Below are 24,688 nucleotides of genomic sequence, written 5' to 3' on the forward strand. Positions count from 1 at the left end.
CCTTTGACAATATTTCTTGGAGTTTTATGAAGAAAAATCTTTGGGGGATGGGGGTGGGTCAAGGGTTTGAAAATGGTATAAGTGCAATTTATTCAGAACAAAAGGCTAAGCTAATAGTCAATAATGTGATGACAGAGGAATTTAAGATAGAGAAAGGGACACGACAAGGCTGCCCAATTTCCCCATTGCTTTTTATTTCGGTCCTGGAGGTTTTGTTAAATATGATTAGAAGGGACCGTCTGATTAAAGGTATCCAGGTCGGAGCCAAACAATACAAATTGAAAGCTTTTGCAGATGACCTAGTTTTGACGTTACAGGAGCCAGAATCTAGTACGAAAAGAGTATTAGAACTAATTCAATAATTTGGTCATGTGGCAGGATTTAAGCTGAACAAGTCAAAAACTAAAGTTCTTGAGAAAAATCTAACATCGATTGAGAAAGAGAGGTTTCAGAAGGAGACAGGTTTAACATTAGTTAAGAAAGTAAAATATCTGGGGGTTAATATGACGGCTAAGAACTTAAATTTATTTAAAGATAATTATGAGAAATGTTGGACAGAAGTGAAAAAAGACTTAGTAATATGGTCAAATTTGAAGCTTTCCTTGTTGGGTCGAATTGCAGCTATAAAGATGAATGTATTGCCAAAAATGTTATTTTTGTTTCAACCATTGCAAATTTTGGACAAGATGGACTGTTTCAAGAAGTGGCAGAGAGATATTTCTAGATTTGTCTGGCAGGGCAAGAAGCTCAGAATAAAATTTAAAATATTAACTGATGCAAAGGAAAGAGGCGGATTTGCCCTGCCAGACCTTAAACTTTACTATGAATCAGCAGCATTCTGCTGGTTGAAAGACTGGCTGCTTCTTGAGAACACGGACATTTTGGACCTAGAAGGTTTCAACAATGTTTTTGGGTGGCATGCATATTTGTGGTACGACAAGGTTAAAGCACATAAAGCATTTAAAAACCATATTGTCAGGAAAGCATTGTTCAATGTCTGGATAAGATATAAAGACTTACTGGAAAATAAAACCCCAAGGTGGTTGTCACCAATGGAAGCGAAGGCTCAGAAAAAGCTCAATATGGAGGCCAAATGGCCGAAATATTGGGAAATATTGGAACAAGAAGGAGATAAATTGAAATTGCAGAGTTTTGAGAAATTAAAAGATAAAGTGCGAGACTGGCTTTATTATTATCAAATAAGAGAGGCCTATAATTTGGACAAAAAAATTGGCTTCCAGGTGGAAACAGAAGTGTTAGATCCCAAAACTAAGATACTCTCAAGAATGTATAACTTGCTGTTAAAATGGAATACGCAGGATGAAACGGTTAAATCTGCTATGATTAAATGGGCACAAGATATTGGTCATAACATTATGTTTGCGGACTGGGAACAGTTGTGGACCACCGGTATGAAATTTACGGCATGTAATGCCTTAAGAGAGAATATTATGAAAATGATATACAGGTGGTACATGACACCAGTCGAGCTTGCAAAAATATATCATTTGCCCAATAACAAATGTTGGAAATGTAAAGAAAATGAAGGTACATTCTTTCACCTTTGGTGGACGTGCCCAAAGATTAAGGCTTTCTGGGAGATGATCTATAATGAAATGAAAAAGGTATTTAAATATACCTTCCTGAAGAAACCAGAGGCCTTTCTCCTGGGCATAGTCGGCCAATTGGTGCCAAAGAAGGATAGAACTTTCTTCATGTATGCAACAACAGCAGCAAGAATACTCATTGCAAAGTATTGGAAGACACAAGATTTACCCACCCTGGAAGAGTGGCAGATGAAGGTGATGCAGTTGCGTAGCGTGGGGGGTGCAGGGGGGCGGGCCGCACCGGGCGCAACATCTGGGGTTAGGGCAAATCCATGGGTTAGGGGGCGCAAATCCACGGGTTAGGGGGCGCAAATCCACGGGTTAGGGGGCGCAAATTACTTGCCTTGCCCCGGGTGCTGACAACCCACGCTACGCCACTGAGGTGATGGACTATATGGAATTAGCGGAAATGACTGGCAGAATCCGAGACCTGGGAGAAGAGTTGGTGGAAGAAGATTGGAAGAAATTTAAAGACTATCTTCAGAAACACTGTAAAATTAATGAATGTTAAAAATGATGATGGATTGAAAATAAGAGGCATTAGCAACAAAGTTAACGAGAATATGCAAAAATGAGTTGAGAATGGATGAAAATATAGAGTTATAATATGTTAAGATATAGAGTTAAGATAAACGAAAGAGGGTAAGGATTTGCTGATTTGATTATTTAAATGGGAATACAAAAAGGGGAGGTGTGAGGAAGTCAAGGAAACAAGCTAATGAGTTTAAAGTTTAAAAAAATGGATTTGTTTTTAACTCTTTTGTATCTATTCGTTTTTTTGTATTTTGTATTTTGTATTTTTATTTTTTATTTTTTATGTATTTTTGTATGTTTTCTTTTTTTATCTTTTTCTTTTCTTATTTCTTTTATGTTTTTGTAAAATTTCAATAAATATTAAAAAAAAAGGGGAGAATAAGGGAAAGCCAAATCCAGGACTGTGTGAGTATTCCATGATTTTGTCATGCAAGCATGAAACAAGTTGATATTAGGGCCTGGGTGCAGAGTCATGATAATCTAAACGTATTCATTTATTTTAAAGCCAACAGGTTTCCAACACATATGGCTCTGAAGATAGACTTGAAAATGTATAAGCAAAGCCCTGTGAAATCTCACACACTGAAGCCAAGTAAGATTTCCAGAAGCTGCTGTAAGAGAGAGGCAGGGCTCAGAATCACACCTTGCCCCACCCTGTGGCTAATAGAAATGGAACAAATTCTATAGAAAAAAGCACTTTTGTCCAAATCAGGGGTGGAGAATCTCCACCTGTGGGCCAAATTTGGCCTAGGAGGGATCCCAATTTAGCCCATGAGGCCATTCCTCACAAGTTACACCTATTTGCCTCATACGCGACATTGTATATGATGTAAGGTATGGGGCAGATACCAACATGGCTACAAAGGTACTATCAGGAGCTAAAGTGAGCCCTTTTGCTGAAGCAAGCACCCCTCCAGCAGCATGAAGCAGTGTGCATTGAAACTGCTGCTAAAACTGAAGGCCCTCAGCTCCTTTTAGCAGCAGATTCAATGCAAACCACTTTGTGTTACTGGACCAAGGCATGCTTTCCCCTTCAACTGAAGGACCCCAGAAGAGGTTTCCCACCACAGTCTAAATGTGTCAGAATTTGGATTTGTTCAGCTTTTCTTCCTTGATGTAATTCACATCCTGACCTTCAGCCAAAGCTTCCCAGGGTAGCTGACAGCGGTTAAAATTAAAATTCAGCTTTACAAATACAATGAAACCAATATAAATGAAACAGAAATTTAGAATAAAATAAGAAAGTCAACAGGAAATCCAGCAGCAGCTTAGGTCTTGCATCAACTATAGACATGAAGAGAAAAAATGTGCAAAAACTAGTGCAAAAGACAACTGTAATCTCCATGGGGAAGAAGTTCCACATCCAGGCTGCCACAGTAGCAAGTGTATTGGTGGTCCTAAGTAAATGCCATCCACACAAGCCCCATTGCTCAGAACCACAGGGCACAGAAGAGGTGGCTAGCTCTGCCAGAAGGTGCCATGGCTAAGAGTGGAAGCAGATGCATAGCCATATTCTTATTTAAATTGCCAGCAGGTGTGTTTTACAGTGCTAGATGTATGTTAGCCTGGTCTGGCCTTCAGTGTCTTGTCTGTCTGCAGCAGCAGCCGAAGCAACTCTGCTTCGCCATCTCTCTGTTTCCCTGGTCTCAACCAAATTGGTTTATATATTTAGCATCACCCTGTTTTGTAAGTTTTCTTGGCATGCATTTATTGACAGGTAACAATTGTCAATGGAAGGACACCGAAGGGAGATAGAGGAGAAGGAAAACAAGGACATCTGGAGTGGGAAAGTGTCAAAGGCAACAGCTGCAGCAGGAGTGTGATGAAGTCAGGAGGAGGTAAAACAGGAGGAGGCAGATAAGCCGCTGATCTCAGGATGGGAAGACCTTGGAAAGGGAAGACTAAACATGAAGGAAGGGCCCAACACTCTGGAGATGCAGGCAGCTGCTTTGCCACAAAACAAGGGACAAAAACCTTCACTGATTTTGGCACATAAAATCCACAACCAGGTGGCATGTTTGCTCTTATTCAAGCTGTTTTAGGAATAATGAATAGGTTTTCAGTTGCATCATCATGTTAAGACTAGAAGTATGGTATGATCTTAAGCAAATGTATTTACTCCTATGTATTTGATGATACATCATAATGCAACTATAACCATAATGTTAGCCTTTAGCTACTGTTATTAGGAAGAAGCTGGTATTTCTTCTGCAACATTTCTAAGACTTTGTTGTGTCTATGTCCATGCTTCAAAACTAGATTAATTAATTCAGGGAGGTCTAGTTTTCTGCCTTGGTCAAAGCATTTCCTAATCTGAGTATCTGGTGTGGAAGATGCAAGGTCAAATTCTTCCCACTGCCTTGTCTTTATACATGCCGTTTTATTTTGCCCAGTCTTAGTTCGCATCCAATTTATTAATGGGAACAATTCTTCTATCAGAAGTTTAATGTCAGGCGCGGCCTTCAGAGTTGTGGGGAGGGAGGATTTATTATGCTGCACAGCTCCTGAACTCTCCCCATTGTTGGGAGATGCAGTATTCTTTATTTATTTTGCATACCTTTGGCAAAATAAGCCAAGGGAAGCCGGGGGGGGTCACCAACATGGCGCCCTCCACATGCTGTGGGCTATTAGCCTCAACCAACATGGCCAGTGGTTGGGGATGGTGGGAGTTGTGGTCCACAGTGGTGGGAATTGTGATTTGCAAGGCTCTGCACTTGCTAGTGCACTGCATTGGCATAATGCACCTGCACTGCTCCATCTGCAAACAACATGCAAACACCTTGGGCCAGGGCTTGGATGTAACTGCAGGTGGAACCAATGCACACTGTCCCCCCACCCTTTTTTTAAAAAAAAGCCCTTCCAAGGGCAGACAAAGTGCAGGAAGTGGAATAGCATTGGCACTTCCCCCACCCACAACACCTGTGATGGCCTTGGAATCCGATTCAGAGGCTGAACCAGAGGAACCCCAGCCTGCACAGGAGTCCCCGCCTCCAGGGCCGGCTGAACTGGGGCAGGGCCTTGATTCTGAAGCGCCTGCACCTGTGCCGGATCCTCAGGAGCAGGCACCAGATGAATCCACTCTGGCTCTGGAGGTGGTTGAGGACTCAGTGCCTACAGGTGAGTCTCCCCCTGGGTCCAGTAACCCTTCAACCTCTCCTGAACTGCAGAGGCTCAGGGCAGAGAGGCGAAGGGAACTGGTTTCTCCCAGGAGGAGTGCTCACCTTAAGGCCAGGAGCGGCGGGTCTCGTGGGGGCCGGGACTGCCCCTGGCCTCAGAGAAGATAAAGGCCAGTCAGCCCGGTCCCAGGTTGCGGGAGCAATGTCGTTGAAGAGCTGTTTTGGCCAGCATCCAGTCCTGTTCCCCCAGAGTTCCTGTCCTTGCCCGGCTTCTCGCTGTGGACCCCGCTTCACCCGAGGAGGACTGTCTGCCGACCCTCAACTCAGGTCCTGGACCTCGCCCCACGGTAATCTCCCCCCTGGACCAGCACAACACCCTCCCAAAACCCAAGAGGTGGCAACTATCCTACCACTCCTCTCCATCTTTGGCTGCTCAGGCAAATGCTGTGCTGCAAAAAGGAGGTGAGGCATTGACATCATGGCCAAATGGTGATGGAAGTAGGCAAGCTTTTCCAGCTCCATGCTGCAGAGCCAGAAGAAGCATTATGCCAACTTGCATCAGGTTGGCAACCCCCAGGTTAGATGCTTGCCTGTATATTAAGCTTCATAACTTTCTTTCCAGAAGGGCTAAATACTTTTCAAAAAAAATAAATGTAAGCTGAGTCCTCTGCTGGCATAGGCCCTGCTGCAGTTAATCTTTTTGTACCATTATGAATTCAGTCCTGCTGGACTCCAGGAAATGCTATTGCCTAGTGTCCAGTCCAAACAACTTAGATATCAATCAGAATTCTGACTTCGCTCACTGGTTAAAAACACTGATGGGCAGCAGCAGCCAAGCTGGCTCATGTAACAGAAACTGGTTAGAATGGTACCTACACAATGTGTTTTGTAACATTGCAGGTGACACCAAACTGGGAGGAGTAGCCAATGCCGCAGAAGACAGAATCGGGATTCAAGATGACCTTAACAGATTGCAAAACGGGGCCAAAACTAACAAAATGAATTTCAGTAGGGACAAATGAAAGGTTCCGCACTTAGGCAGGAAGAACCAGCTGCACAAATATAAGGTGAGGGACATCTGGCTTGCCAGCAGTACATGTGAAAAGGATCTAGGGGTCTTAGCAGACCACAAGCTTAACATGACGCAGCAGCAAAAAAGGCTAATGCTGTGCTAGGCTGCATCAACAGAAGTATAGTGTCCAGATCAAGGGAAGTAATAGTCCTGCTCTATTCTGCCATGGTTAGGCCACACCTGGAACACTGTGTCCAGTTCTGGGCACCACAATTTAAGAAGGATATATTGACAAGCTGGAATGTGTGCAGAGGAAGGTGACCAATATGACAAAGGGTTCTGGAAACCAAGCCTTATGAGGAACAGTTGAGGGATTTGGGTATGTTCAGTCTGGTAAAGAGGAGACAGATGAGATGATATCTTCAAATATCTAAAGGGCTATCACATGGAAGATGGAGCAAGCTTGTCTTCTCCTGATTCAAGGGCTGAACAAATGGATTCAAGTTACAAGAAAGGAGATTCCAACTAAACATCCGTCATGTATGATGATGTTGAGATTCCTGCATTGCAGGGGATTGGACTGGATGATCTTGGAATCTCTTCCAACTCTACAATTCTATGATTCTATTATTATTTTCAGAAGGGCTACATTTTCTTTTTTAAAGAAAGCTCAAAGTTGGGGGCTGTTTGGGGGAGCCGATGAAGACCTTCATGGGTGCTGGGCTGGCAAAACCTGCCCTAATTGGCTGGCTTCTGCTGACTTTAACTGAAGAACAAGAGAAATGAAGAGCGAAACAATGCAGCAAGCTAGAATTCAGCCATGGTGCTCCATTGCTTGTGTCCTGTTTCAAAGGTATCCTCTCAGTTCACAATCCATTTATTATAACAATGAAGGGGGATGAAGGCAGCTTCAGTGCCCTGGTTCTGTGCATACCTATAAATCTGCCACTGGTAGTCCAACAAAATCTGTACTGCACCATGTTGGCTGCCCCTGATGTAGACCATTTGTAATTAATTCTGTTTTCAAACCTTTGCTTTTCTCTGTGTAGAATCTGGACAGTTATTTTAAGCACAGAGTGGACATGCTTCCTATAAGGTTTTCAGTGCTGTAGACACTATTGGTCATCAGCTGGGGGTCATCAAAACCCACGGCAAGTGGGGTTCAATCTGATTCAAGGTGAGGCAGATATTTGTAGGCACTTCCACTTCAGTCTGTTGAGCAAGTATGGCATGCAGGAGAAGGGAGTTGGAGAGATGGGAAAGTAGAAGAAAGTGAGGGTGCGGGAGGTTACAAAATAGAGCGCCTATTGAAGGCTGGAGTCAAAATCTGGATAAACAGCAATGGAAGACTGCTGATCTATCCAGTGCCAGATGAAAAGAAGAGGAGGGCTCCTTCACCTGTTGTGTGGCAGAGGAATTTCAGCAGCCATAGTTCACATGGTGAAACTCCCTCTTCTATGCAGCTATTAAAAGGTGCAGGAGCCCCTTCGTCTTTTGCATCTGGTCACTCTAGCCGGAAATGCAGCTTTCAGAAAGCCCTTGCACCAATTATCGATGACTTTCATGGTACGTGCTCTAAAAATAAAAACTCTGACAAAGAGTTGGCCCCTGAGCAGCAAGCCCGTAAATCTTCCAACAACAGGCCACTGTGCTCTGATGAGCAAAGCTAATTTGGAGGAACTGACATTGAGGGACTTGGCTCTGAACAAGCTGTGCAAACAGGAACCCAAGATAAAAAGCCTTGAGTAAGAGCTACTAAAACAAACAGTGTGTGAAGTGGCATGCTGGTGGAGTGGCCTCCTCAAGGCTAGAGTAGTGAGTGGGTGGGAAGGAAAGTTCCCTGAAAACGTTGCTTACTTTGTGCTGCACATCTCTCCTTTCCTCTGTGAAACATTTCAGCACACGAATTAGCGTAGTTTGCAGGACTGGCTTGCCAGTCACTGAAAAAGAAGGTGGCAATTTTCTTTCCCTAGGTATGTGTTAATCAGCTATATGTACTGTATGTACAATACAAAGGTTTAAAAATCTGGACTCTTATTTCTCCTCTCCCCAGGGTTTCCTCCCAGGCACTTCTGGTAAAAGTTAGCTTTAAGTATTTTCAGAACAGCATTCAAAGTCTAACCAAAAGGATGGCATTCACCTCACCAGCCATCCCTTACCTTGACAGAATATTGGGAACTGCGATTGTGTACTATAGGATACAGTTGTACCTTGGTTTTCGAACAGCTTAGTTCTGGAACGTTTTGGCTCCTGAACACCGCAAACCCAGTGAGTGTTCTCGTTTGTGAACTATTTTTGGAAGCTGAACATCCAACAGGGCTTCCACGTCTTCTGATTGGCTGCAGGAGCTTCCTGAAGCCAATTGGAAGCCACGCTTTGGTTTTCGAACATTTTGGAAATTGAACGGACTTCCAGAATGGATTCCATTCGATTTCCAAGATACAACTGTAGTTTTATGTTTCTTATAATAATTTTTATTAATAATAATAATAATTTATTATTTGTACCCCGCCCATCTGGCTGGGTTTCCCCAGCCACTCTGGGCGGCTTCCATAGAAACCAAAAAACACTAAAATATCACATATTAAAAACTTCCCTGATCAGGGTTGCCTTAAGATGTCTTCTGAATGTCAGGTAGTTGTTTATCGCTTTGACATCTGATGGGAGGGCGTTCCACAGGGCGGGCGCCACTACCGAGAAGGCCCTCTGCCTGGTTCCCTGTAGCTTTGCTTCTCGCAATGAGGGAACCGCCAGAAGGCCCTCGGTGCTGGACCTCAGCGTTTTATTAGTTTTACATATAATCACATTGCATAACATCGTATCCTCTTATTAAATCTCTTTGGCTCTACTGAGCCTGTCGACTTCCCTCCCTCCCGCCTAATGGTTTTCAAAATTAAATTTTGCATCTTTGCATTTCACTTCCTTTCCTATTCTTGTTATATCATTGCCTAATATATTAAATTACTCAACCTGACTAGGTAGCAATTTCATCTTACAAATCTTCAGACAACCCTGCTAGTAATGTTAGTTGCTTACAGTTGTCTTTGAAATATAATATAAATTTATTCCAGTCTTTTCGGAATGCTTGATCTCGCTGGTTCCGGATTCTTCCCGTCAGTTTAGCCAGTTTTGCAAAGTCCATCAGTTTCATCTGCCAGTCTTCTTTTGTTGGTACTTCATGTTTCCATTTTGGGGCTAATAAAATTCTTGCCGCAGTTGTTGCATAGAAGAACATTTTTTTATCTTGTCTCAGTATCTCTTTATCTGTAGTTTTAGTTTCTATCCCTCGTGACTACAGCATGGAAACTGAAGCCATGACCACCAGCCTCAGAAAGCAGATGGCATCTGAACATTGCTTCTAGCAGCCTGGTGGTGTAAAACCTGGCATTTCCTCAGTTTGCCCAAGCCTGCATCAGCACTAGCAAATGCTTATAAGAAACCTCAGCTGTTTTCTGACAAGAGGCAACCTGCATTTTAGGCCCCATCACTCAGAGCCAAGCTAAACATACCTGGGGGTAGCCATATTTGTTCTTTACTTGTCTCCCTCATTAATTTATAAAACAGGGAGAAGAGAGAGTATCCAATTTTTATAACAAAAGCGGAGGTAGAAGAAGCTTCTGTTTCCTTCACTCACACAAGAGCTCTTCATACACAAATGTAAATAACAATAACAATAACAACAACAATAATAATAATGTCTAGTTTAGACCCTGGAGATCTTCTTACTCATTGCCATGGAGAACTCTGCTTTTCTTGGTACAGCATTTGATTTTGATTATGGTTTTTATCGTTGTAAAGCACAACTGATATTCACTTGATGAGTCATAACTGGACCGAAGTTTAATTACAGCAGTGCTACTGCTACCACATATTTTTCTTTTCTTTTTTCCTGATGGGCAGCAGGGTGGGGGGGTGAGTTCCATAATGCAATTAAGGCAAATGGTTTAGCTGGTAGCACTTCTGCTCATCACAAGCCAAGTGGGCAGGGGAGTAAATGTACTTGCAACAAATAATGGATTGTCCCAGTGTTCTTAAGCACCGCCAATCATTTCAAGGGACACAGAGTCCTCACACACACCTCTTCTGGCAGGTTTGGAACACCAGCAACCCTGTTGTTAACTGAACCAGTAACGAGGCAGAAGCTGGTCTGGGAAGGATCAGAGAGGACCCCACACTTCCCATGACTCTGCTTCTAAACCAAGAGCTTCCATAGAAATAATTCAGAATATTGTATTCTGATTAAAGTTTAACCAAGTTGTAGTTTTTTTTAGGACACTAGGTGATATTCAGCCAAGTTTTATGCAGAATAGACACACTGAAATGAATGAACATGACCATATTAGAGCCATTGATGTTTATTCTGAGGAAAATAATAATAATAATAATAATAATAATAATAATAATAATAATTATTTATACCCCACCCATCTGGCCACTCTGGGCGGCTCCCAACAGAATATTAAAAAGATAATAAAACATCAAACATTAAAAACAGGGCTGCCTTCAGATGTCTTCTAAAGTCAGATAGTTGTTTATTTCCTTGACATCTGATGGGAGGGCATTCCAAAGGGCAGGTAAAACTACCGAGAAGTCCCTCTGCCTGGTTCCCTGTAACCTCACTTCTCTCAGTGAGAGATCTACCAGAAGGCCCTCGGTGCTGGACCTCCGTGTCTGGGCTGGACGATGGGGGTGGAGATGCTCCTTCAGGAAAACTTAGTTGAATACTACATGTTTCAGTGCTTGTCCAAATAATTCAATATAATTTTCAAAACCTACTTCCAAATCATTTGTCCCCCCCCCCACATTCTTCTATATAATGAGCTTCCAACATCCATTACCTCATCTTCCCCTATTTCCCATCCTTCCCACCTTCAGTCTTTCTTCTACCCAAATAGTACTTACATGACCACTCATCTAGCTTCATTACCTTCCCGTCCTAAGACCTCCACTCCTCTAGCCTTTAACCCCATGGCTCTGCCTAAATCCCTCCAGCTTGAACACAATAACAACTGTCACACTTTCCTCCCAGCCACAAGATCTACCTGCCCTGGGCCTCGGGTGATAAAATGAATGGATGACTGCAAGCCTAATTTTCCTCTTGGTCTCTGCTTGAGAAGAAAGGAAGGTCTTTATGCTGGAGGGGGTGTTTAGAAGATCCCAAGCCTGGAAGAGGAGATCATTCCAGTGCCTCCAGGATAGAACCAGTGCTGATCTGATATTTAACACATTTACTTGTTTGCACAAATATGCATATCCAGATGGGAAGAATTCCCCCCCCCATACACATTGACTGAAAAAAGACACTTAACACTCCATCAAGACAAAGCACTGCTCATAACAGTGGAGTCAAGAGTCTCCAAGAATTTATTGTAGTTTGATAATAGGTCTGAAATAGTTTGCTTTAAATAGTTTGCACTGTAGAAAAGTAGTAAGCAAATAAATAAATATGCCCAGGACTTGAACATTTCCCCCTTGCGAAAATGATGACAGCTTTTTATTGCAAAACAGAAGTTTACAGAGAAAGATATATAATGAAACCAGAAGTACATAGTTTTAGCTCATCTCATCCCAGTTACCCCAAAAGTCCCTTGGTCTGTTGTGCATACTGTCAGCAAATTAGCACATGCTGTACATGGGTGCTACATAGCTTGTGCAAATGGTAAGTGCATTAGAGTTCAAGTAATTCCAGTATGTGAACTTTTGAATGTCAACAGCAAACTCTACCCAGATGGCTGCAGGAGTTTGGTTACTATATTCTTAATGTCTGTTTCTTCTTTGTTCTCCTTTTAAACAACCCAAGTTTTCCAAATTCTCGGTGGCAACACAAGCATTACAGCTGTGCTGAACAAGGTGCATTCTCCTTGTAAGTGCATCAAGGTGAGTGGAGCACACAGAAGACAATTCCCCCCAACTTTGGGATAGCAGTAGACATTTGGGATAGCAGTAGCCATTTCATCCCAAACAGGGCTTTGGTCCTGGCCATCTACCTGCATGAACCAGCCTCCATCTACATTGGATGCTCACCAGCCCACCCATATACCTTTACTGCTGCTCGCTGCTCCACAGATGCCACGAGGACCATCGTTTGGTCTGTTGGTGGCACTAGAAAATGCAGCACAGCTCTGTCCAGCAAGCTAGGTAGGAAAAGGGAGGTGGGCTGTGTGAGGAGCCTCTTGTTTTCATGTGGAACTTGCTAGAAATAAAATTCACGTATTTGTTGGTTACACTTGTATCCCACCCTCAGGGGCATTTGGAAGAACATATCATCCAACAACTTTGTGAGGTAGATTAATATATGAGAGCCAGTTCTTATATGGACTGAGCCCTTAGCTGTGATCAGGCAGTAGCATGTCCACCCAGAAACAAGAGGTTGACGCAAAGACTAAAATCCATACACTTTCTCACTTGACTCTTCTTTGCCTTCAGTCTGGTGGGGTCTGTATTTATACCTCCTGCTTCCCAAATGGTTTCTGTGGCTTTTTGTCAGGAGATTGTTTTTCTTTCTGAATGGGTCTTGAATCCTTGTTTCAGGAGGCCTATCAGTGCTCTCTGCAAGCCTCCAGCCCTGGGAGCTATGTTGTTGTCTGTGTTATATGTCTTCTTTTTCCCTTGTGTGTACTGCTCTTGAGAGAATGAGGGGGTTCAATAATAATAATAATAATAATAATAATAATAATAATAATAATAATTCATTATTTGTACCCCGCCCATCTGGCTGGGTTTCCCCTCTGGGCGGCTTCCACAGAAACCAAAATACACTAAAATGTCACACATTAAAAACTTCCCTGAACAGGGCTGCCTTAAGATGTCTTCTGAATGTCAGGTAGTTGTTTATCGCTTTGACATCTGTTGGGAGGGCGTTCCACAGGGCGGGCGCCACTACCGAGAAGGCCCTCTGCCTGGTTCCCTGTAGCTTTGCTTCACGCAATGAGGGAACCACCAGAAGGCCCTCGGCGCTGGACCTCAGCGTCTGGGCAGAACGATGGGGGTGGAGACGCTCCTTCAGGTATACTGGGCCGAGGCCGTTTAGGGCTTTAAATGTCAACACCAGCACTTTGAATTGTGCTCGGAAACGTACTGGGAGCCAATGTAGGTCTTTCAAGACCGGTGTTATGTGGTCTTGGCGGCTGCCCCCAGTCACCAGTCTAGCTGCCGCATTCTGGATTAGTTGTAGTTTCCGGGTCACCTTCAAAGGTAGCCCCACGTAGAGCGCATTGCAGTAGTCCAAGCGGGAGATAACTAGAGCATGCACCACTCTGGCGAGACAGTCCGCTGGCAGGTAGGGTCTCAGCCTGCGTACCAGGTGGAGTTGGTAGACAGCTGCCCTGGATACAGAATTGACCTGCGCCTCCAGGGACAGCTGTGAGTCCAAAATGACTCCCAGGCTGCGCACCTGGTCCTTCAGGGTTCAAAACCCAGTCTGGAGGTCTGAAGGTTTTGTTTTGTTTTACAATCAAGCACTTTATAAATTTTATGAAATAAATACTGGCAGTACTAGAGCTTTGCCACTGGGGCTGGTTTTCGGCGTTTGGGAACCAAGGCGTTTGAGAACCAAGGTACCACACTGTACTGTATGTGGTCTTTTTCTATGCTGGGGAAAGAGGGAAGTTTGGGAACTCTCAAGGTCATCTTTTAAAGGTCTAACAAGCCTGTATTTCCACACTTTACTTTGCTGCATATTTTGTGATTTTAAATCTCTGCTGGGGTTCTTCTCATCAAAGAGAACTTACCCCAAACTTGGATCTTGGCATCCACAAGTACTCCTTTTTATACCCATTTTTTTCCTCGCACCAACAATCAGAAGGGCAAAACCCTTTTGTTTTTTCCTGCTCAGGTAGTATACACTGTTCTGTTCAGCTTGTTTTGTAAACTTTACCAGGATTTTCTCTCTGGACTCCGCCTGCCGTATTCAGCAGCAATTGACTCTGCTGGTGCCCATGAGTACAGCCTGAAGGGACTGTTGCTGTTCAGTTTGCTTAAGCATAAAGAGAGGCGATATGTAAGGCAGTGCATGCTAAGAGCAGTGGTTCCGTCCCTAGCTTAAGCCAATATTTGCCTAAAGCCTAATGGTGATTTATATGGGAGTTATGTTGCAACAACTCCCACGTTACTCATTTGGATTCTCAGATATCTGGTTAATAAATGCCAGGCCGCATCTGTAAGTTCATCAGGTTCACAATATTATCAAAGTGCAATGGTGAGAAGTGAAATGGTTAGAATACCACAATTGGTTTATATCTATATTTTGTAGGATTGTCTTCATAATTTTTATACTTGATTTCCTTACTCCATAAGCTGATATTATCTGTTTTTAGGTAGATAAATATTATCCATTTTTAGGCTTAATTGATGAGGTAGAAAGCAAGTGTGGTCGCCCCATACGCACTAGTTCTTGTAATTGTAAATACTGTAAACAAGTCACAAGGTAACAAGTGAGAAGGAGCTGAGGAAAGTCACGTCGCGTGAATCATTCATCAGAGAGAAGATCTGAGAGCAAGCTTACCTTGGGGTTCTGTTCTGATAAAGATTAGGGGGATGTAGAGTGTTTTTGTTGCTGCTGAAGCAATAAATTATCAAGACAGTCTTTTTTTGCCTAGTCATGTCTTTCAGTACCAAGTCCCAACAATGACATTTTACTACACAGCAAAATGCAAGCAAATAAGAACCGAACTATTAAATTACAAATTGCCCTGGTAAAGTCCAATCTCATTAATGGAATTGGCCTGGGGAAATCCAAAATGTAATGTTCCATTGGCATAGGTTTATGGAGGTGATGCAGGGAGATATAAAGAAAGAAGTTAGGATAATCAAAATTTGTTCAAGGATTGTTATAGTTTCTTGAATTTGTGTTAATGGGAGAAGACTTCAGATATAATACCTGAATTGTATCCTACACATTCATTCTAATTAGCCCAATGTAAAAACACATGCCTGATTCTTTGTTAGAAGTATAGCAATTAGTGACTCTATATTGCAGCTTCTCCTATGCCTTTAATTGTGTAGGCACAGCATAACAATACCACCCTGGATTGCCATGACCCCCTTAAGCCTTTTGCAAATTGGTGACCTCTACACATAGCAAACTGTTCTTACAATAATCTCACTGTCTATTGAAGGTGTTTCCCAACCCCTGTCTTAAACTGGTTTTCCCCCTAGCCTGTGATTAGGAATGAACCAAGTGGACTGGCTGACACAGAAGCTGGTCCAAATATTTGCTCATAGAAGTTCTTATGGCTCTAGGTGCAAGATAAGCTTGGTCCTCATAAAACTGAACAAATACAAATACTTCTGAGTCAGAATTACTGCACGCACCTTTTTATCAAACACGTCAAGCAGAGGGAGCAATTGACTATACCAACCATTTTGTCTTTGAAGAGCAAACCTGTTATTCGAGCAAACTATTAAAATTTATAAACAGTATAAACAGTTGAAGTGATATCCCTCATTATGGTGATTGTGATGATTTCAATTTGTCACTCACCGAAAACACTGCAGTCCCTAGCCAACTGACAACAAATTGAAAAGCATACAAAAAATTAAAATATAAACAACCTGCAGTTATTCAGCATCATAAAGTACCACCAAATCCTTCGTAATACTGTACTAAAAACAACAGACCACCTCAAAGCAGGTGAGCTCATCCTAGCTCATCCTGTCCCATCAAATGCCTGGGAAAAGAGAAAGGTGATTAACCTTGTGCTAGAGAGATGTTAATGTAGGCTCCAGGTAGGCCTCACTGGGGGCAGCATTCCATATATGTTCAGGAAGTGTGAGAGGATATTTCCATCTACCATATCCACAGGAACAGCTAGACCCAGCTAGCAGTGGATTGAGGTAGTACTTTAAATCCAGCCCTGTACATTGAACGGTTTCATCTCAACGACTTTTCTAAATGGGACTCTGGCTCCATGAGTTGCTTCCACCCTGGGGTGCAGGGGAGAGGGCCTAGGCACACTTACCTTGTTGGAATCCTTATGCAACAGGCCAGCATATGACCTGAAGGGTTATATGCTTCCCTAATATACAGCAATATATTAGATCATACAGTAGGGGATGCTGGAGGCCTCAAAATCATATGGGAATCAGAAATTGACCACCCAACTGAAGAACGCAAATGAGAGGGTATGTGGACTATTCCCCACCCCTAAAACCATCTCTGCCCACTTACAGAAGACCTTGCTGAAGGTAATCTTGCACTGCCACTGGACTTGACAGATTGCTAAAATCAATCCCTCCCTTTCCCTGTTATGTTGGAAGGGTTGTGGAAAACTTGGTTCAATTATTCATGTTTCGTGGGAATGCCATGATGCTTTTTTTTCCTTTTTAAAATCATATCCATAATTACAAACCAACCTCTCTCCAAATCCTGCCTTAGCCCTACTAACACTAGACATAGACTTTGGCTCCAGCTTGCAGTACAGAGAACTAGTAGGCTTTTTGCTGATTGCAGCACGACTAGCAACAGCACAACAGTAGAAAAACCAGTCTGAAATAGCCCTGAACATAGGGGAAACAATATCTGGATACAGCAATGTCTGAGGGTCTCACTACACTACAGAGATGGATTTAGGGCAGTGTGACTAGTTCCACAACACTGGGTGCCAAGCCTAGGGGGCACTGTGGAGCATTGCAACTATGACATAGTGAATTGAGCAGAATGGAAGGCAAAGGTGGGGGCTGAATTTTGGGCTTGCACAGGATGCTGCTGAAACGTGAAAGACTAAAGTTCTTCCCTAGTCACTCTACATAGGAGACTGATCAAATGCATGACCAAAAGAGACACCTTTCAGGAAACCGGAACCCTTTTCTTGAACCGTGTTAACGACCAAAATCAAGACTTTGTTGTACCAAGTGCTCAGTCTTCTCAATGGAGAGATTATATTAGTTAATGTGTTTGACTACTGAATGTGTGAGATTATGTTTAAAGTCAGAGAATAGAACAGACACCATTAGATGTACTGCTGGGTAAATGTTTAACGCTTCTTGTTTTTGTATCTATTTAAAAACCAATACAAACTTGTTTTTTTAAAAAGGTCACCAAGATCACTTCCGAATGACCTGTTTATCGAAAATTTATCCTGGCTTGCTTGCACAAAGTTTGCAGGGGGAGGTATGCAGCACCTGCTAGTTACTGAGCATTCATTCTGATTTGTTTGGCGGTTATCCACCGTCATGTCAGACAACTGTTATTGCCACAGTTTCCAGTGCATTTTCCTGACCCTTTCATTTTTGGAAGTGGGTTTGTTGTGCAAGAGGGCAAAATCCACTTTGATTGTGCCATCTGAATTTGCTGGTATGTTCACAGGATTTGTGTTATGTACTGAAGTTCTCACCCTGGGCCAGCAGGGGAATACTGTAGATTGTTCAGGTCCACATATGCAAATAAGGGATTGAAAGTGACGTTCAGTGATTGGATAGTTACAGAAAATGGTTACTGTTGCGTTCTAGTGGAGCTCTATATAAGCAGGCTGGCTGAACCCTTCAGTTCAGTTCTGTTCTGGCCTGTGAATAAACAAGAGCTGTTTGAAGAATTGCTGTGTTGTCTGATATGTTCACCCACAACTTAACAATTTGGAACTGGAGACTAACTACATCCACCTCAGTTATGCAGTGATGTACTTATTGGTCAACATAAGAACTTAAGAGCTCTTCTGGATCAAACGAAAGGCCTACCTAAGGACTAGCAAATGTGGTCTCTTCACACGTGAACCACAACTCCTATTATCCCTGAGCATAGTCAATGTGGGCTGGAGCTGATGGTAGTTGTAGTCTACAGCACCTGGATGGCACCATATTGGGTTATCTATTCCAGCAGCCCGTATTCCATGGTACTTGTAATTTTTTTCTTGATTTTCTTGTTTTATCTTATTGTAGAATGCTTTGAGGTTTTTAACAATCACACAATGTATGAGTTTTATGAAACAACCAAAATTGGGGAACCACTTATATCTGATGCAATAGCAAAATTGCAAAACAGCAAGTCCCAGTCTTAGAACAATTCAGGTTTCTTTGCACTAGGACTTACCTTTTGACGAGAACAAGCAATAGTCTGTCTGCCGCCTGCTGTTACCAAGGAATAAAATGCCTGCTGTGTTTGACATTTCTATTTCTTGTGTTTTCTTCAAGGTTCAGGAGCTTTCACTTTGGCAAAGAATAAAGAAAAACAGAGGGAACACGTTGTATCAAATCAACCAGATGTTTTACCCAGCAAAACATAACGATCCATTAAATTTCAGCTAGGAACTGGGAGAGCTGTAATATTCAGTCGTTAATGGGACTGTCCATAAATTATATTAATTGCACTTTTAGAAACCTTCCAGAGCACCTTTTTCCCTTGCTGCCATTTTTCAGTGTAGTACAGACCCATCAGAAAGTAAGCCACAGGTATCACTACACCCCTACCAGTAAAATATTTTATGCCTGCCGTGATGGATTATCTTTATTTTTTTGTGTCAAACATAGAAAGTAATGAATAACACTTTTTTATTTTCTAAACTACTCCTTGAAAGAGTAGGCCCAAACTATCCACCATGGGAGAGGTCTTCCCAGGGATGTCTAATGAAGGAAGATGCATATTGTGACTTCCTCATGCCAAGCACATCACCAGCACACTTCACTGACCACTACTTCTGGGAGCAGGGGAAACAGTGAGCAGTGCAACATCAAACCGCATATCATCTTTCCTTAGGTGTTATGAGGGAGGTGTGAGTGGCAGCCATATGCTATCTCACAGTTCAGCTTCAGGCTATGAAAGGCGGTATGTGTGTGTGCGCGCGCAGCGGAAAACTGAGGGAAGCCTGGGAATAGGGAGAAGCAAAAAGGGCCCAAGGGACACTGAGAGCCAGTGTGGTGTAGTGGTTAAGAGCGGTAGTCTCCTAATCTGGGGAACCGGGTTCGCGTCCCCGCTCCTCCACATGCAGCTGCTGGGTGACCTTGGGCCAGTCACACTTCTTTGAAGTCTCTCAGCCCCACTCACCTCACAGAGTGTTTGTTGTGGGGGAGGAAGGGAAAGGAGAATGTTAGCCGCTTTGAGACTTCTTAAAGGGAGTGAAAGGCGGGATATCAAATCCAAACTCTTCTTCTTCTTCTGAAGCATCCGCTTTGAGTGCAGAAGATCTCTGTTTCAGTCCCCAGCATCCTCAGACAGGGCTGGGAATGTCCCCTTTTGAAACCCTTGCTGCCAGTTCGTGCAGACATCACTGAGTTTAATGGACCAATGGTCTGAGTCATCATAAAACAGCTTTATGTGCTAGGCATTCACACTATTCACTGAGTGTTTCACTACTGAACAAAGTTCCATTATGCTGGAGATGGGTTCCCCTGCCCCTCACCTTTTCCTTGCACTTGAATTCTGCTCAAAGAAAACCCAATACAGTATTTGCATTAAAAGCAAACTGACCACATGGAGTCATGCTTTATGTAAATGATATTTGGGGCCTTTGAACAGTATTGAAATTGGTGGGTACATAGGGACACAGTCCTTTCCTTTCTGCTGTGTCTGTTGGTTTGATGTCTCTGCTCTGTGCTTGCTGTGCTCTTTCTTATATTATTATGTCATTGTTTGAAGATGTAATCTCAGCTGTCATTGTAAGCCATCTTGGAAGCCTTTTTGGCTGGAAGGCTGGGTGTGTTTTCAACCAACCAAAATTTTTCCAGCACTACCAGAATCCAGCAACACTGCTGAATCTGAACAGTGTTCACCTATGGAACATTTCTAGCATGTATCAGCAGTTCCATTGTGGTTTGTACATTTTGACCTTTCACCTTAAAAACAACCCTAGCAAATTTAGCATCCATAGTAACAGGAAGTAAATTTTTTCATACTCCAGTGAGCTGGCAAAGAACATCTGAGGCAATAAGAAAACTGCTTCAATCCAAGCCAGTAAGTCCATGAAGTGGATGGAAACCAATATGCTGTAACATATATTGAGTCACTTCTTACATAACCATAGCCATAGTTAGTGTTGCCAGGGAACAGAGTTTAGTTTTCTGGGATTGGTGCCATCTAAGCCTTTTATCTCATGACTTGCTGTACCTGGGACAGGTGTAGCCCTTTGCTCCCTGGACTGTTATCTGAAATCCACACTAAAGAGCCATGCTATACTTTTGGAAAATAATGGCATCATTCTACAAACCTCTGAATATCTATCTATCTATCTGAACTCAGTGGAGAAATTCTCTGTAACACAAATATTATCCATTTGACCCAGCCTGCTTCCTCCAATGACTGCAGATCCTGACATTTTAAATCATACTTCATACTCTTCTGCAGGAAGCAAATAATGTGTGAAGCAGCTTCTGGGCCTTAAAGAAGAAATAGAAGGCGAGAACAGATTCTGGTCCCAGCAGACCATTAGTGAGACACGCTAGATTAAAATATTGTACAGTATTTTAAGAAAGAACCTCCACCCCAAAACTAGTCAGATCTCTTGAGCAAACATGGATCATAGTTATTACTCCAGGAAGCCCATCCTTCTTCACTTAGTTGAGCAACAACAAACCTTTTGTTATGTGGACAAGGAAAGAGGATTGCATCCAAGATGACATAGATACAGGAGGGTGAGGGATCGTGATTTTGGTGATTATTGTTTTCATTTAGCTCTTATGTGGATGAATTAAAAGGGGGAGGGGGCATTGTTTTAGGCTCAATACAGAAGCAGCACAGACTCAAGATCTGAAGAGCTTTTTGTGATTTGTGGGTTTGAAATGTAGCTTCTTTGCTTATTCCTTTATGACAAAAGAGGTTCTTTCACAACCTGCAAAGCTGACACACTGGTATGTGGCATCACATGATTATGATGTCACCACGCCAAGAAATTGCCCGTTCTAGAGAGAATCAAAATGAATCCCAACCTGAGCGGATTCTTTCATTGCAGAAGGGAGTGGACTTAAGGATAATAAACAAAACCATCCATTTCCCCTAACCACTGATGTCACATTACGTTCAGTTCATTACACTATGAGTCAGCACTTGGGACTTTTTTTCAGCCGTTAACTTTCCAGATGCTAAAGTGAGGGGCAACCTTCCCCCCTCCCCGTTTTCCCTAAATTGTTGGTGCGTAGCACTCAAGTGTCCAAAATGAAATGCTTCAGTTTTGCACCGCTGCCGACTACTTGGCACTCAGAGCGATGGCACCGCCGTCGCCTTCAAAGGAGACTTTGTTGCCGCCAACCTCGCGACAAACAATGCCGCAAAGATTAAATACCGAACGGAATGCGGCAGAATTGCGTCGTCTTTGCAGCCCCGGCGGAGATGTTGATACCCTGAACCACATCGAGGAGGGGGAGGGAAGCCAACTCTGTCTTCTTGCGTTTCCTCCAATGATGCAGTGCATTTTCATACCCATCCCACCTGCCTCCGTTTCCGATTACTTTTATTTAGGTTTAGTTTGAGATGTGAATCCTGAATAAAATCGCCCCTGGTCCACGTGCCAGGGGAAAGGGAGGAGGCTGGCTGGCTGAATGGATCAAGAAAAGAAAATGGAGTCTACAAGACAAACAAGGGAGTGGAAATAAAGAAGTGCGGTGTGTGCGAGGGGGAATACACAACTGGCGGCGAGAGAGGGAGCGTGCAGAGAACCGCTGGAGGATGGAAAGCGGAGGAAGAGCTGCAGGCTGGACTCGCGGGGCGGGGGATGGAGGGAGGGAGTCCGGGCACAGCCGCCACTCCTTTTGTGCGCGCCGAGAGGGGCAGGGGGGAGGAAGCGGGGATAGCAGCCGCCGCCGCTTGCCGCCACCTTGCTCCCTCCTTCCCCTCCCCCACAACCCCAAGGTTCTCTCCTCTGCATTTCAGTCTATGCGTATCGCAGGGATACGCGCGAGAGCCTAGGCAGCGCCGGATAACCAGAGCAACGGGGAAGGCAGCCAATGGACTTCCCGCGCCGCGTCTTCCCTCTGGACCAATCAGGGAGAGGCGCGGCCGCAACCTTGCGGTTGGCTCGGGCACGTAGCCAATCAATAGAGACGGAGAAAGAGAGAGGGACGGGGGGGGGGTTGGTGGCGCGGATGCGAGCGGGTGGGAGGGGGCAAGGCTGATGAGCGCGAGGTGAACGCGCGCACGAGGTCCGCGTGCGAGCGGCTATAAGAACCCTCGCGAGCGCCGCGCGCCGCATACCGTCTGCGGGGCTCGAAGGCAGGAGGTGCGCAGCGAGGCTTTTCCTGTGTGTGCGTGTGGCGCTGCCGTTGTTCCTTCTGCCTCCCGAGCTCGCTCTCCTCTCGCTCGTCGGCCATGAAGACCAAGTTCTGTAACGGCGGCGAGGCCGACGCTTCCCCGCTGGGGCTTCTGCTGGGGTGCGCCCAGGGCCCGGTCTTGCCCGCCCTCACCCAGTCTCCCTCGTCGCCTCCGCTGCCGCCTTCCTCTCACGCCGAGGCCGAAGCCAAGCAGCAGCCCCTCGCCTTGCCGCCGACGCCGCCGACCCCTCCCTCCCCGCCGGCGGAGGAGCAGCCCGACCCCCGCACCCGCCGCAAGGCGTATTTTTGGTGCAGGGAGTTCCTGCGGGGGGCGTGGCGGGGGTTGCGGGAAGATCAGCTGCGCATCACGCCCATCAGGTCAGCCACATACGGGGGTGGGGTGGGGAGTGGGAACATCAAGGGATCAGCCTTCTAGGGTGAATGCGATTAAGAGCTGTGTGTCTCTGAGCGTATACAGAGTGCTTTCTCGTCGCCACGAAGCAACCACATCTGGCATCAGGTTTCCAAGAGAGGGTTGTTCATGACGGTGCGGCCCCTACAAACCTTAAATGAGGGGAAGGGGTGGGGCTGTTGGCTCTTGTCGGACCTGGCACCTTTTGTCTCCCACAGTCTTACTGATAACGACGTTATGGAGGGGAGTCCTTAAGGCTTCATATCGGATCTATACGCACTGAAATGTTACAGGGAAACCATTGTCCATATGGTGGTACTGCTGTTTTCTACCAAGGGCACGCCACTGACCTCCCAAGAGTAATGGAAGGGCAGAAGGAGACTATGTTTTGGGGAGATGGCAGTTTCACTGCTGCCAAGGACCTGTCGGTGCCTATATGTATATAGAGATGTTTCTGTATATTGCAAACATAGTGTTGCCTTCTGTGTGAGAGAACATTTGAAGGTATCTAAATAGATAAATTAGCTAGATAAATGATTGACTCATTTCTGATACCTTCCTAGGCCATTGTTTGCACTAACCATGGTTTAGAATCCTAACAATGGTTCAGGCTTAAAAATGTATAGGAATATTGTAGTCTAGAGTTGCTTGACTGCTTTTGTTTCTCTTTTGCACTCCTATGGAGATAGAGAAGTTGCCCCAACTATGAATTCAGACATCACAACCATATACAGTTGGCAAAGCTTATTATGGTTAACAAGCCCATTTTAAGACATACCATAGTTTGTTTCCTCTCCCCCCAGTTTACTGGATAATTTATGAACTGAGCCCCACAGTTCATCTTCTTTAACCATAGTTAGTGAATTGTGCCATTATCCACTCTTCAGAACCTTTGACACAAATGGGATAAGAATAGAAAGTAATGTGTGGACGTCCATTAACTTTTGGGAGCACATCTTTTATCTCTCTGTAGTATAGTATGAGGCAGATTTTTGACCACAAGCAAGCCATCCCACAGTGATAAAGATGTTGTCTCTGTTAAGCCTTGAGCTGTTTTGTTGAACTCAGAAGTTACTTTCATCTAGGACAGAGTTTCCCAATCTTTGGTCTCCAGCTGCTGTTGAACTACAACTCCCATTTACCCCTAGTTAGCAGGAGCAGTGGGAATTGTAGTCCAAAAACATCTGGAAGCTCAAGTTTGTGAAACCCTGATCTAGGAAATTAAATGAATTCCACTACATGTGTGGCTAAATAGATATGTATGTTTGTGCCAAAAATATGTTGCACTTCACAAGTTTGATTTATTCAGTTTACTATTTTGAATTGATTTCTATACAGGAATTGCTTGTGTTCTACGATTTGAGCTGATGATATTCCTGGAGGTTTTTGTTTGCTTACATTAGCCCATAGTCCGAAAGGAAAATCCATTTTAAAAAAACTCTTTAAATACACTACTAAGTTGACTTCACTGATTGTCTGGTAGCCATCAAATGGGAATGTACCATTCAAAAAAGCTTCAGAGGTGATGAAAAGTTTAAGGCAATATTTTAAAAATGTGAGTCAACTTAACTTGTAAGATGGTTTCTGAACAATGAAATGTGTATTCTACTTTTTTTTTTTTTTTTGAATGAGACTGCTCAGCAGTATGAGTCATTTTTTGGCAACAAGTTACTGTAGTATCAGGTGCCTTGCTCTGACTCTCAATGCCAGCAATGAGTAGATAACTGGCTTGGGTATAGTATGGGTAAGTAATCAGGAATGGAAAGTTTTTTAGATTTTGTATAATTGCCTCTGAAGAAAAGAAGTAAAACAAAAACCTTTTCTAATCACTTTAATT

The 24,688-nt window shown here is 43.7% G+C and overlaps 1 protein-coding gene and 1 long non-coding RNA gene across 2 annotated transcripts in view; one reads left to right on the plus strand and one right to left on the minus strand.

Moving 5' to 3' along the window:
- Window positions 1-19,677: 19,677 nt before the first annotated feature.
- LOC310757604 lies at window positions 19,678-20,834 on the minus strand. Its single transcript, XR_014545346.1, has 2 exons — window positions 20,709-20,834; window positions 19,678-19,955 (listed from the first exon to the last, which is right to left on the minus strand). It is a non-coding gene; the product is annotated as an uncharacterized lncRNA (long non-coding RNA).
- A 1,054-nt stretch (window positions 20,835-21,888) lies between these two features.
- CHKA (choline kinase alpha) overlaps window positions 21,889-24,688 on the plus strand; it is a 28,138-nt gene continuing 25,338 nt past the window's right edge. Inside the window, exon 1 of the mRNA XM_083602321.1 lies at window positions 21,889-22,817. Coding sequence (XP_083458447.1) covers window positions 22,498-22,817 — 320 coding nt within the window. The 5' untranslated portion in view covers window positions 21,889-22,497. The remainder of the gene's footprint in view (window positions 22,818-24,688) is intronic.

This window comes from Podarcis filfolensis (genome assembly GCF_964270895.1).
Source record: "Podarcis filfolensis genome assembly, chromosome: 1".
Lineage (NCBI taxonomy): Eukaryota > Metazoa > Chordata > Lepidosauria > Squamata > Lacertidae > Podarcis > Podarcis filfolensis.